This window comes from Malania oleifera, chromosome 6 (genome assembly GCF_029873635.1).
Source record: "Malania oleifera isolate guangnan ecotype guangnan chromosome 6, ASM2987363v1, whole genome shotgun sequence".
NCBI classification, from domain to species: Eukaryota; Viridiplantae; Streptophyta; class Magnoliopsida; order Santalales; family Ximeniaceae; genus Malania; species Malania oleifera.
The window spans coordinates 108740804-108753766 of NC_080422.1; the positions used below are offsets into that span (position 1 = coordinate 108740804).

The following is a 12963-nucleotide window of genomic DNA, read 5'->3' on the forward strand; positions in this document are numbered from 1 at the left end:
GTATGGTATAATGAGATATATATATATATATATATATATATATATATAATTGTATATTTCCTGCTACTTAGGCTTCCATTATGTGTTCTGATGTATCCTTGATACCCACAAGTTCAGGTGGATTATGATCTGTTGAGTTTTATTATATTGGTTATATTTTATAATGGAAAAAAATTATGAAAATTAAGCAGGTCGTCACAAAAACAAACAAAGACTATCGATTTTTTGGCCTTAGGATTAGTTTAAAGATCAATCAACAAATAATAATTACATGAACTAACCACACTTAGGCAAATATTAGTCAAAGGTGTTTCCATTGAATAAGAGTATATATTTCACCTCTTGCTATCTTGGACTCCTTTGGGTCATTGCGATCCTCAAAGTAGGTCTTTATAATTTCTGAAACCTTAGAGTAGGTCAGTATTTTTTTTTCATATCAAACTTTAAGAAAAGTTAGCATCTTTTACACTAAAGTTTAATATGTTTCACTACGGTTTCAAACTTTCAAAACCATATTGACTTCTTCTTATTGTAAATTTTAGTTGGAGTTTGGACGTAAATAATCCCAAAATAATTAACTAAGTTTCGCATTTGTCTCTAAACTTTGCTTCTATATAAAACTTAATTAATATGTTGACAAGAAGTACAAAATCAAACCAATAAATAAATGGTGTACTTCCATTGAATGGAGTTGCAGGTAGTTCAAAGTATCAAAACTGTTTTGAAAGCTTGAAATTGATGGTGGTGAGATAAATTGATGTTTGAGTTCCAATATAAACATTAATAGGTAGGACTATTATTACAATTTATGCACATATAATAATACAACAACAACAAAATCAAGCCTTAATTCCACTAAGTGGGGTCGTTTATATAAATCCTTTTCTACCAATTTATGTGATCATGGATCATTTATTTTGATAGATTCAAGGATATTAAATCCTTACTCACTATCTCCTCGCAAGTTATTTTAGGTCTACCCCTACCCCTTCTACTGCCCTCCACAATAACTAAGTCACTCTTCTTCAGAGATGCACTAAGTGACTTACGTTGCAGGTGCTCATACCATTTGAGTCTTCCCTCCTTTATCTTATCTTTTATAGGAGCTAAACTTAACTTACCACGAATATATTCATTCCTTAATTTATCTTTCAATATTATACCACTCATTCATCTAAGCATTCTCATCTCGGCAACTTTTACTTTTTGGATATTATATTTCTTCGTCACCCAACATTTCGTTCCATATAGTATAGTTGGTCTTATAGCTGTCTTATAAAACTTCCCTTTTAATTTTAAGGGTATTCTATTATCACAAAGTACACTTGAAACACATCTCCATTTTACCCAATTTGCTTTAACTCTATACATTACATCATCTTCAATTTCTCCTTCAATTTGCATAATAGATCCAAGGTATCGAAATTTATAAGTACTATTTATTTCTTCATCATCAAGTTTAACTTTATTTTTAATATTCCTCCTATCATTACCAAAATTATATTTCATATATTCTGTCTTATTTCTACTTATTCTAAAGCCTCTAGATTCTAAAATTTCTCTCCACAATTCTAATTCAACCTTTACTCCGTCCCTAGTTTCATCAATTAATATAATATCATTTGCAAACAACATACACCATGGAACCTCCTTTTGAATACTCTTAGTCAATTGGAAATGATATTGTATTAATTGATGAAACTAGGGACAATTGGAAATTCTCTAGTTTCTCCATTTATAGTCCTTACATTAGTCATTACTTCATCGTACATATCCTTAATGACATCAGTATACCTACTACATGTACCTTTTTTTTTTCCTAAAACCTACTATAGGACTTCTCTCGATATCTTATCATATACTTTCTCAAGGTCAATAAATATCATATGCAAGTCCCTATTCTTTTCCCTAAACTTTTCTATTAATTTTCTTAAAAGATAAATAGCTTTTGCGATAGATTTCTCAGGCATAAAACCAAATTGATTTTCTGAGATCTTCGTTTCTAACCTTAATCTTTGTTCAACTACCTTTTCTCATAGTTTCATCGTATGACTCATAAGTTTAATTTTATGATAACTATTATAATTTTGAATATTTCATTTATTTTTGTATATAAGTTTTACAGTACTTTTCCTCCATTCATCTAACATTTTTTTAGTTTTTACAATTATATTAAATAAATTAATTAATCATATAATTCCGTTATCACTTAAGCATTTTCAAACTTCAATTAGGATGTTATGTGGTCTCATAGTTTTCTCATTCTTCATCTTTTTTAGTGCAAACTTAATTTCGTTAACTCTAATAATAATAAAAAAGGTAAAAGATATTGATCATTTGGAGATTTCAAAAAATTCATTTCAAGAATTTCAAAAAACTTTCTTAAGATCTATTAAAAAGATATAATTTTTTTAAAGAGAGGTGCATGCGTTTTTAATAAACTTTAAGGAAAAATTATAATATTTTTAAATATGTTTTGTGCCAACCCAGAATGGGCTCCACCTCTATTGGTGTTTTTAGGATTTTCTCATACATGGAAATGGGAAGCAAAGGGAAATTGAAAATGGAATTTGGGGTTTACGACCACAGCCAAGCCGCCAAGCGAAACACCTTTCCATTGTGAGGCCGATACTTTCCGACAGCGAAAACAAAACAAGCAAAAGCAAAAGCTCAAAAAACGAAAAAAAATAAAAAACAAGAAAACGGAAAGCAAAAGCAAAAACCACAAAGAGCGTAACGACAATTCAACTGCCACCCTCTTCCCACCGTCTCCGTCCCTGCCGATCGACGCAGACCGAGAGAGACAGAGAGCCAGCGAGCAATTGAGCTGCGAATCGCAGTTTCGGAGGTGGAGAGAAGGGGGAAGGGGAAATGACGTCGTTGCACAGGAAGGTGGGAAGCGAGGGCTCCGACAAGGAGGGAATGGAGCGCGGGGCTGAGGAGAGAGGGGCGAAGTCGGAGTACTTCGGGTGGGTTTATCATTTGGGCGTGAATTCCATTGGTCACGAGTACTGTCACCTTCGGTTCTTGATCATCAGAGGCAAGTATGTGGAGATGTACAAGCGGGACCCCCAAGAGAATCCTGGAATTGTAAGAATTCGTCTTTTTTATTTTTTATTTTTTTTTATTCTCGGTGTTGTGTTCCGTGGGTTTGGTTGCTGGGAAAATTTTGGGGGCATGGAAATGATCTGGAGTTTGAATTTAAAAGCTTTAATTAAGATTATAGGGGTTTGGCTGAGCTGAGTTTGTGCGTTTTTGGAAGCTTTAGAATGGAAGGTTCAGAGCCAACTTTGGGAGGGGGGTTGGTTTGAGGGGACATATTTGTGGGAGGTGTGTGTATGTGTGTTTTGAAGGTTCCATTTTTTTTTTTTTTTTTTGTAAATTTGTGTTGAAGATTTCTTATTGAGTGTTTGAACATCTTTTTGGCATTGAATTGCACACGATTGGGTTAAAGGCGATTTTCCGTGCTATGGAATGGAAGGTTGAGTACTTCCTGGAGTGTATCTGCATTGCCAGTATTTTGTTTCTTTTTTATTACCTTGACGATGTGAGTGTGATTAATTTGAAAGTCAAGATAGTGTTTGGAGTAGATCTAACTGGTTGGCCGTGTGCAATTTTGTTTGTTTCACTATCTTGAACTTTTTGTCTTAAAACTGTTAAGGGTGTTTGTGGAGAAGAAGGGATGTAATCATTATGGAGTCAAACAACAGCAAAAATTATTCCGTCATTGATTGGTCCAGTCTAACTAATTTTATATTCTAATTATCATTGGTGGGTGGGGGGGGGGGGGGGGGAGGCGGAAAGCTAGAAGAAAAATATTGGGCTATTTTGTTGGAAAAGGGAGGTATGGAGGTGATAAAAAAATACAATAGTCCAAGATTCCCTCACCTTGTTCGAATCAACGCTAAGCAAAATAATATTATAAGTCTCACAAGTGACCGGAAATTAACAACACAAGTCAGCTACACACAAAGCGGACACCTAGATTTATGTTGAAAACCCTCTTATGTGAAGGAAAAAACTATAGGGCTGAAGTCCACTTCTAATCTTTGACCATATCAAAGATTCAAAATAGTAAAAATACAATGAGCCAACCTCAAATTAGATACCATCTTCCACTTGAGCATGGATTCCACTTAGCATGGATCAAGATAGTTGAGTGGACCACTCCACATGTATATGGGCCATCTTCTATATAGGGGAAACCTAACAAATCAAATTTTTTATTATCAAAAAAAAAAAAAATCAAAATTTCAATGTGGGACAAATTTATAAGAGAAATTTCTTGAGACATTCTTCATCCCTTTGTTGTTGTTGTTTTTTTTTTTTTCTATAAAAGTTAAGTTGAGGAGTTGCTGGACTTGAAATCATTGCCGCTGCATAGAGAATGGTACTGATTTCAAATATTGTCTCAAGCTGAGCAACTATGGGACTTACTTTGAGATCTAGGGCTTTGAAGTTGAAATAGCACCAATATCATTGCTAGTGCCGGTCAAGATTAACATTTGGCATAATGAAGTGTGTTTTACATCATCTAGTGTGAACTTTTTTCACAATATAACACTTATAACACATGATTTTACCAGTCAAATTAGAGAAATTAGAGTTATTGTAACATAAAAGCATGGAATGAGGGCTGGGGTAGGGCATGTCTTTTTTTTTTTCCCCCCGGTTTACCCATGGCATAAAATGTCATTCTTTCAATTGGTGGTATGCTTACTTCGCACATTTTTTGTGAAATTGTTAGACAACCATTACCTAAAAGCTTAAGTTGTTAGGTTTTGACAAACAACTTATGTCAAGCTTTAATTACCACCCCCCCTGCACAAAGTAACACCCATTATGAGGAATAAGATAATTGTTAACAATCACATAATAAATGCTGGCAACAAGACTAGAACCATGGAACTCTTGGCAAAAACCACCATCCAACTCCATGTTAGACAACCACTTTGCCCAAAAGCCCCAAAAGCTTAAGTTCTTAGAATGTGGGCTAACAATGTATATCAAGCTTTAGCAAAGATACTTAGTTTTTAATTTTTTAATTTATGGTATAGCTATGGGTTTCAAAACATTGGTTCCACTAATTGTTAGGTAATTTTTTTTATTACTATATTTATACTTTGTGCTGCACATGTTCATGGTGCAGAAACCCATTAGGAAGGGAGTAGTAGGACAGACACTTATGGTGGAGGAGCTAGGGCGTCGGAAGGTCAACAATAGGGTAAGGCTTTATCTGTTTCATTTGTCTTTTTTAATTTTTTTTTATTTATATTTGTGGAAGTTTACTCTTTTTTCGTATTTATTTTTTCAAGTCCTTATTTGGACCTGTTATTTATTACTTGTATTGCTACGATGAGTTCCTTTTGTGAGTAATATTTGGTTTTTCGTTTATTTAGTGTCTTTATCAGCTTCAGAAGAGAATGCAACTGAGTTTCATCCTTAATTTTTTTTTTGTTTTTGTAGGATGTTTATGTTCTCCGATTTTACAGTCGGTTGGATGAGACGAAAAAGGGCGAAGTAAGTTGTAGTTTATAATTTTTAATTTATTCATACACACACACACACACACACACACACACATATATATATATATATATATTTGTTGCTGAGATAGGTATAGACTATACCCTTTTTTTTCATTTGATAATATATAATGCTTATACAGTTTATTGCAATACTAAAGGTCAATTGCAGGAATTGTTTTTCTTCTTTGATAGACATGAGCATATGGCTCAAACATTATATAATTTTGATGGATACAGTGGATGAATTGTTTTTTTTTTTTTTGGGTGTGAATCTAGAGAATGACATTGACATGAATCACATGATGATGATGTGTGTATGTGTGTCTGCGTGCAGTTATCAAAATAAAATAGCTCTATCTCAACTTGTTAACTCTGCATTTGAACCATACTGATTGGTACTGCCTGGAGGGGACAATTTTGGAGCTCAGCACAATAGCCTGCATTAAGAAAATTTGCACTAAATCAGTCCTTACTTATAGGATTCTCCTACACTAGGTGATGCTCTTGCTTTGGAACCTTTATTTGACATTTCTTGCATATAACCTTGATAGGACCCCACTACAATCAGGACACATATGTTCATTGTAGAACCTCATTAGTATCGCTATAAGCTTTGAAATACTTTTGATAGCCTTAGGCATAATAGTCTGTTATTTTAGATTCTATGGAGATGTAATTAAACTGTAATTTTTTTTTTTTTTTGTAACTCCTAGATTTTATTATAAAAAAAATATTGGCTTTATGTAACTGTGCTATTGATGTCTTAGAGGTGGACATATTTATTTGAAAATATTTTTTGTTAGTTTGCATTTTATGGTTTTGTGCATTTTTGGCAATAATGTATGCAATGCATGTAGATGCTTTGAAGCTTCTAACCACATCTCCTGCATCACTGTACCTGCTCATGCCTACTGCTATTGTGGGTTGGACTGTAGGGAATTCTTGAGAATAGTAGAGTTGAGGTGATGCTCCATTTAAGGTCATGGGAAGTAGTGGTGAAAGCTGAGACGGAACATCCAGAAAAGTGCCTAGGGAGTTCCAAAGAATGTTGGGCATGGAAAGACGGGTATTGTAGAGGAATGAAAATTTATGGTGGCATATAGGAGTGACATGATAGGAGATGTAAGAATGGTGGTATCTGCTTGGTGAGGTTTTCTAGAGAGAGGAAGCCTAGTTCTAGAGAAGGCGAGAGAGAGATACTGTAAGAAGCTAAACAAAGAATCAGAGGTGTTATTTATTGTGTCTGGGAGGTGGCCATGTTCTAATAGAAAAATGGCATGCAGTATCTGGATCAAATAACAAGGATATTACTTTGGTTCACTAGTGGAGTGACGTCGTAATTTTAGGCAAGAAAGAGCAAAAATGACATGTTATGTATCATAAGGATGAAAGTTGAGCTCTCTTTGAATTGTCTTGTTCTCTGCACTTAGCTCTCTCCGTTTCTTCTGTTTACCTATATATGAGACTTCTAAGCAACTATTGTCAAACTCTCTGCATTTTTATGACTCTCATGTGAAGGAGTGATTGCTGTGATGCCCCTGAGGAAGAAGCTGGACAATGCACTTGCAGTATCACTTATGTGAGGACCTTCATAAGGCTTTGAAGAGTAAGGAGAATAATAATTGAGCAAGGGCAAGGGAGATGGGGATTCTTAACCTGACTCCTGGGAGGTGGATTCTCAAACTTGCAAGAAAAGTACAATGTTTCCCCTTCCCCCACCAAGGGTGGTTTGCATGTCCAAAAATAGAGATCCCATTCCCTTTCCTCTCTTATGGCAAGGAAAGACTCATTAGTGTCATTTTCCCATTCCCTCTTCTCTGTTCGATCCTTTACATTAATAATGGATCAGTCAAGTGATCTGTGAGGGATTCAGATTTTATTACTTTTGGGTGGATGACATAAATAGCGAGAGTAACCATACTGCAGCTTGATGAGTCTAATTTATTTATTTTTTCCCTTTTTGTTGGTGGTTTATTCAATGTGTTACCTTTATTTTGGATGTAAGTTTGGTATTCCTATTTTAAGTGCTGGGATGGTTCTCAATTAATTGACTGTTTTTGTTTTTTCTGCTAGATTGCTTGTGCTGCTGCTGGAGAAGCCCAAAAATGGATGGAGGCATTTGATCATGCCAAGCAGCAGGTATTAAATTAAAATTCGTAAATAATGTGATAAAATTAGAGTTAGTGGAGTTTTTGAGAGAAAGCAACAATTATTTTTCCTTGTAAGATATCATCATTAATGCATGGCTGCAATCCAAATTTGGTTTTAGCTTAGATAATATAATTTTGTTACGCATCTTTATTTTTCATTTTAGATTTTTTTTTTCACATTATTTTTTTTATAATAAAAGATCAAACATTTTTTTTCTTTTGTTATATTACAGACTAACTAAGTTTTTACTAGAGTTGAGGAATTATCTTCCACAAAATCAGCTGCTATTTTCTCCATAATGTTCATATATTCCTTATTTTGTGTAATTGTTATGCTATTTTTTATTGACAGGCTGAATTTGAGCTTTCAAAAGGAAGAAGTGCTAGAGAGAAACTGAACATGGAGAATGAGTATGCTTACTATCTAATATCTATGGATGGAGGAAATACTAGCATATTGGATTTCTTTGATCAGTCATGCTAATTGGATACATTTTGAGGGTCTTCCAAACTTACTGGCAAGGATGAAGGGATGATACCATGTCGTGACTGACACATTGTTTTTGTTGATACTAACCTGATCTTCAATTTATTCTTTTATTCTATGCTCTCTTTTGGTCAGGATTCATATTATGTTGTGCTTCATTGATGCATGCTATTTCTTCAATCACCTGTTAAGGTCTAATTATTTTTTGCGTTTTGGTGGAAGGATCAACCTTGAAGGACATCGACCTAGGGTGAGGCGGTATGCAAATGGTTTAAGAAGGCTTATAAGGATTGGACAAGGTGAGCTTGTCTTCTTAAAGGTTCTTAACTCATCGGTTTTTCACTTATCAATTAAATTTCATGGAGGGCCTGCTGAATCATTTTTCAAAGTATGTCTAAAGAATTATAGAAACTTTAAAGCTTTCTTGGAGGATATATCATGGTTTTAAATTAGCGGTAGTGGCTAAGGCGGCATAACAGTGATTAGTGTAGTGAGAAGCGGGAGTAGCGGATATGACATAATAGGAAGCAGGTGTAATGAGTGTAAATCTTTTTCAAGCACGCATGACCTTACATATATTGGTATAGTTGCATGTTTTAAGCTCTTAGCCATTCTTAAAAATAGTTTTATTGTATTTTGGATCCTTTAGTTCCACTTACTAACGAAATGAGTCTGGTTGTATTGCTGATTCAGAAGAATTTAATTCTTACAAAATTAATGAAAAAGGGGATATTGGTTATTGAACTTGTTCGTCTGTCTCTAAAAAGCGATAGCCAATAATGTTGTTTGGTAAGGGCAACAAATTTTACATTTGTTTTAAATCATCTATTGACAGAAAGATTTTATATAAAAATATATATATATGTATGTATTCACTTTTTCATTATATATATGTGTGATAAATTGATTAATAAAACGAAATACATTATACACTCCATCAATCTATTAGCCACATAAGACATACAAATGATATAAAAAATTAATCAAGTTCTATTATTTTATTTGTTAATGTAGGAAAAATCTAATAAATTAAAACCAACATTAATTGGAGCATTACTCGATTTGCATTGCAACTGCCAAACCATCTCAACCACCCCTCCTTCATCAGTGCTACAGCTAACCTACTACAAATATGTTCATTCCTTTATTTTATTTTATTTTATTTTTATTTATTTATTTTTTATTAAATTGTGTCACTTACCCATCTTAGCCTTCTCTTTTAAGATACATTTACCTAATCTATAGAGTATAACTGGTCTTACCTGTCCTATATGAAAGTAATTTTTAACAGTCGTACTATCAGAGGTTGTAAATTGTGTATTGACATGATTGTGCAATGCTAGGGCTTATAATAATAGAATCTACATCACCCTTTGTAAAATTGCTAAAATATATTGTTTATTAGTTGAAAATCCATTATTTAAGTGCTTTGCTCCCCCCCCCCCCCCCCCCTTTTTTTTGGACTAGTAGACGCCTTTCCTTCTTTGGGCATGTGCGTATGCCTACTCCTTATTCCCAAGCCTCATGTTCCTTTTGCACCTTTACTATGGTTTCGGAATGATGCTTTTTGCCATGGTTAACCTTGTTCCAATGTTACCTAGAATGAAGAATGTTCCAGTTCATTGGTGAACAATATGTAATTAGCAAAAAGCATCGTTCTTGCCTTGCTAGTATATTTTTGAGAGGATGTTGAGGTGTTTCTACATCTAGAAAACATTTTCTTTTCTAATAACGACTGAATATGGGATGTCTAAGGGTTGGATGGGTAGAAGGGTGCTTTATTTTATTTAGGTGGGCATATTACTCTTATTCATTCTTGCCTTGCTAGTATTTGTCTTTATTTCTTGTCTATCTTATAGAATACCTATGAGGGTAGCAAGTAATATTGAGAAAATAATGAGGGACTTCCTTTGGTCTGAGGTGGGGGAGAATAAGGATCATTTGGTTATTTGGGGGGTTGTTTATAGGTTTAAAAAGGAAGGTGGGGGAGGTGGTTGGTTCTCGGCAAGTTGGTGTCTAAGAACATTGCTTTAATGGGTAAATGGCTGTGGCTTTTTATTTATAGGAGTCTTCCCTTCTGCACAGAATTATTAAAAGTAAATTTGGCTTTCAATATAATGGGTGGGATGGTAATTTGGGGTTGAGATGTTCTTATGGAAGTCCTTGGAAGGGTATTTCACAGTTATATCCTCTTTTTATTCCTTATACAAATTTTTCTGTGGAGAAATGGGTCTCCTATTCGGTTTTGGGCAGACATATGGGTGGTGGTTCTTCGCTTTGCTCATTTTTCCCTGTTTGTACAGATTGTCCTCTTTGCACAAAAAATCCATTTTTTCATTCATTATTTCTAATGGGGTTGATTCCTTTTGGGATTTCCAATGCCCTTAATGGTAGCCCCCGGGGGGGGGGGGGGGGGGTGGGGGGTGAAGTTGGAGCTTACCTCTTGATTAAGTTTGTTGGACAGTAGGCTTCTTTCCTAAAGGAGAGCGTATTGTTCCTGGATTCTTGATTCTTCTGAGAAGTATTCTTGTAAATCTTTTTTTGAGCATATAAAAATTTGTCTTTCCTGCTTCTTAGATCTATTTGGAAGGCTAAAGTCCCTGTTAATGGTTATTTTAGTTATCTAGCATTATTAGTGCGTTAGTGTTATGTTAATGAGTGAGAGTTAGTGAGGGTATTATGGTCGTTGTTATGTACTTGACATTATTTATAAATAGATGGAGAGACCTATCATTGTGTTATGCCTTCCATTTACCTAATTATTCAACAGTCCCCTCTTAAGATTAAGGCTTTTATTTGGTTGGATGTTCTTAGTAGAGTTAACACTAACAATCTATTGCAGAGTAGGAGGCCTTTCAAGGCTTTATCTCCGGATGTATGTCCTTTTTGTTTTAAAAATTCAGAATCTGCTTCTCACTTGTTCCTCCATTGCTTTTTTCTTGGAGGGCGTGGAAAATTTTTTTGCCTTATTGGAGAGACTTGGGCGTGTCCGAAATCAGTGAAGGATTTGTTGGTTATCTATTTTTTCGGTTTTGGTAGGGGTAAGATCCTTTGGCGTCATGGAGGTGTGCGTTTTTTGCAGTTGTGGGGGATTTGGTTGGAGCAGAGTGCTCATATTTTTTTTCTGGGAAAAGGATGTCTTTGATTGTGCTTTGGGATAATATTTAGTATCTGTTTTTCTTGTGGGCTTTTGCTGCTGGTTTCTCAAAGGGTTTTCTTTTTCTGATTTACAGTGCGATTGATTGGCTGTGCTGTTTTGATTAATTGGTTTATTTTGATTTTTTCGTTTTTTGTTCTTGTATCTTTTGAGGAGGATTTCTTATGCTCCTTGTTGCACTTCTTCTTCTTCTTAATAAATTCTCTTCTCCTTTTATCAGGAAAAAAAAATTTTAATGACTGAAAATACTCAAAATAGAATTAATATGCAATAATTCTCCCCTTTAACTAATTAAAAATATGTCATGTGGAAAACATTGAATTAAAATATTAGATCATTAAATTTATTGTTGTTTCAAAATGAAAATGTACCACATTTGGGAATGTTCAGACAAATTTGTGGTTCGCCAGGGTGTTAGTGTTTTTAGTTACTGTGGCTTGTGTTATTTTCTTGGCTTAGCAATGATGCGTATTTGGAATCATGCTTTTGTTTTATTGCAGGATTCTTCCTCAAATTTATTTATTTTTTAAATATAAATCATATTTTTTTTTTCCTGACACGTAATGTAGTATAGAAGAATCTTCTTCTTTAGTTTTGAAAGTCATTGTAACTGATATTGGTTTTGTCTTAAACTGACACAGGTTTTATTTTGAGTATATATTAATTTAGTCTCTCATTTATTACTCATAGGCCCGGAGACGCTTTTGCGCCACTCTTCTGACTTTGGTGGTAATGTTAGGTCAGACGGGTTCTTTGAAGGCGATAGTGGAGATGCAATTGAAGCACATCAGTGGAAATGTGTCCGTACAATTAATGGTATTCTTTATTTTTTACTAAAACGAAAAAAAAAACAGAAATTAATTTAAGCCTGGTAAAGTTAAGGTGAAAGTGGTGAAGGGTTTTGGTTTTTAGGAAAAGAAAGTAAGCTGAATTAATGAGTGCTTATTTATTTGTTTAAAGATTTATGGATATAGAAAATGAGAATTGTAATATTCAACATTGAGCTAATTAACTGGAGATACCAAAATTTTGTTCCCCACAATTATCCACATCTTCCTTTAAACTAATGGAGGAGCGCACGTCTTGTGTAGATGTAGAACATGCTGGATGTAGCTCATGGTTGACTAGATGTATGCCATGTTGTGACTGGGCTAGTGGAACAAAAATGACCTATGCTGAAATATTTAATTACTTAAAAACAGATGGCTATACAACAATTTATTCTGCATGGATACGATTATATTTGGTTTTATGAAAAAATTTCATTTCCTTCTTTAAAGTAATGTTTTTTGTGTTTCAGGCATCAGAATCTTTGAGGATGTGGCTGACACCAAGGTATGTGCTATCATATTTGTATCATTAACAAAAGCTAACAAATTCATTACATAAGTTGGGAGGAGCATGAAAACAAAATAAGAGGTGGTAGAATGAAAGAACATTGAAGGGAGATCCCTTTCCATCATCCTTCATACTTTGTTTTGATGTATATAATCTTTGTTTTTTTCACTTTTTTGGGGGAAAGAAAATGTTAGCACCTAGGGAAACATTTTTCGATGCCAACTAAAGAAATATTTTAAATTTTCTGCTTAATGTCAAACAAAATAATTGAATGGTTAAACTAAAATTTCTCCATTGGGACAA

General features: G+C 34.2%; 1 protein-coding gene across 3 annotated transcripts in view; it reads left to right on the plus strand.

Moving 5' to 3' along the window:
- The first annotated feature begins 2624 nt into the window (after positions 1–2624).
- The window catches only part of LOC131157912 (protein ENHANCED DISEASE RESISTANCE 2-like), a 55047-nt gene continuing 44708 nt past the window's right edge, over positions 2625–12963 (plus strand). For 2 of the 3 annotated variants that reach the window (XM_058112374.1, XM_058112376.1), the window contains exons 1-8: positions 2625–3090; positions 5150–5224; positions 5467–5520; positions 7602–7667; positions 8031–8089; positions 8388–8464; positions 12013–12138; positions 12623–12657. In XM_058112374.1, coding sequence (XP_057968357.1) covers positions 2872–3090; positions 5150–5224; positions 5467–5520; positions 7602–7667; positions 8031–8089; positions 8388–8464; positions 12013–12138; positions 12623–12657 — 711 coding nt within the window. In that variant the 5' untranslated portion in view covers positions 2625–2871. The remainder of the gene's footprint in view (positions 3091–5149; positions 5225–5466; positions 5521–7601; positions 7668–8030; positions 8090–8387; positions 8465–12012; positions 12139–12622; positions 12658–12963) is intronic. The other variant, XM_058112375.1, reaches the window with a different exon arrangement.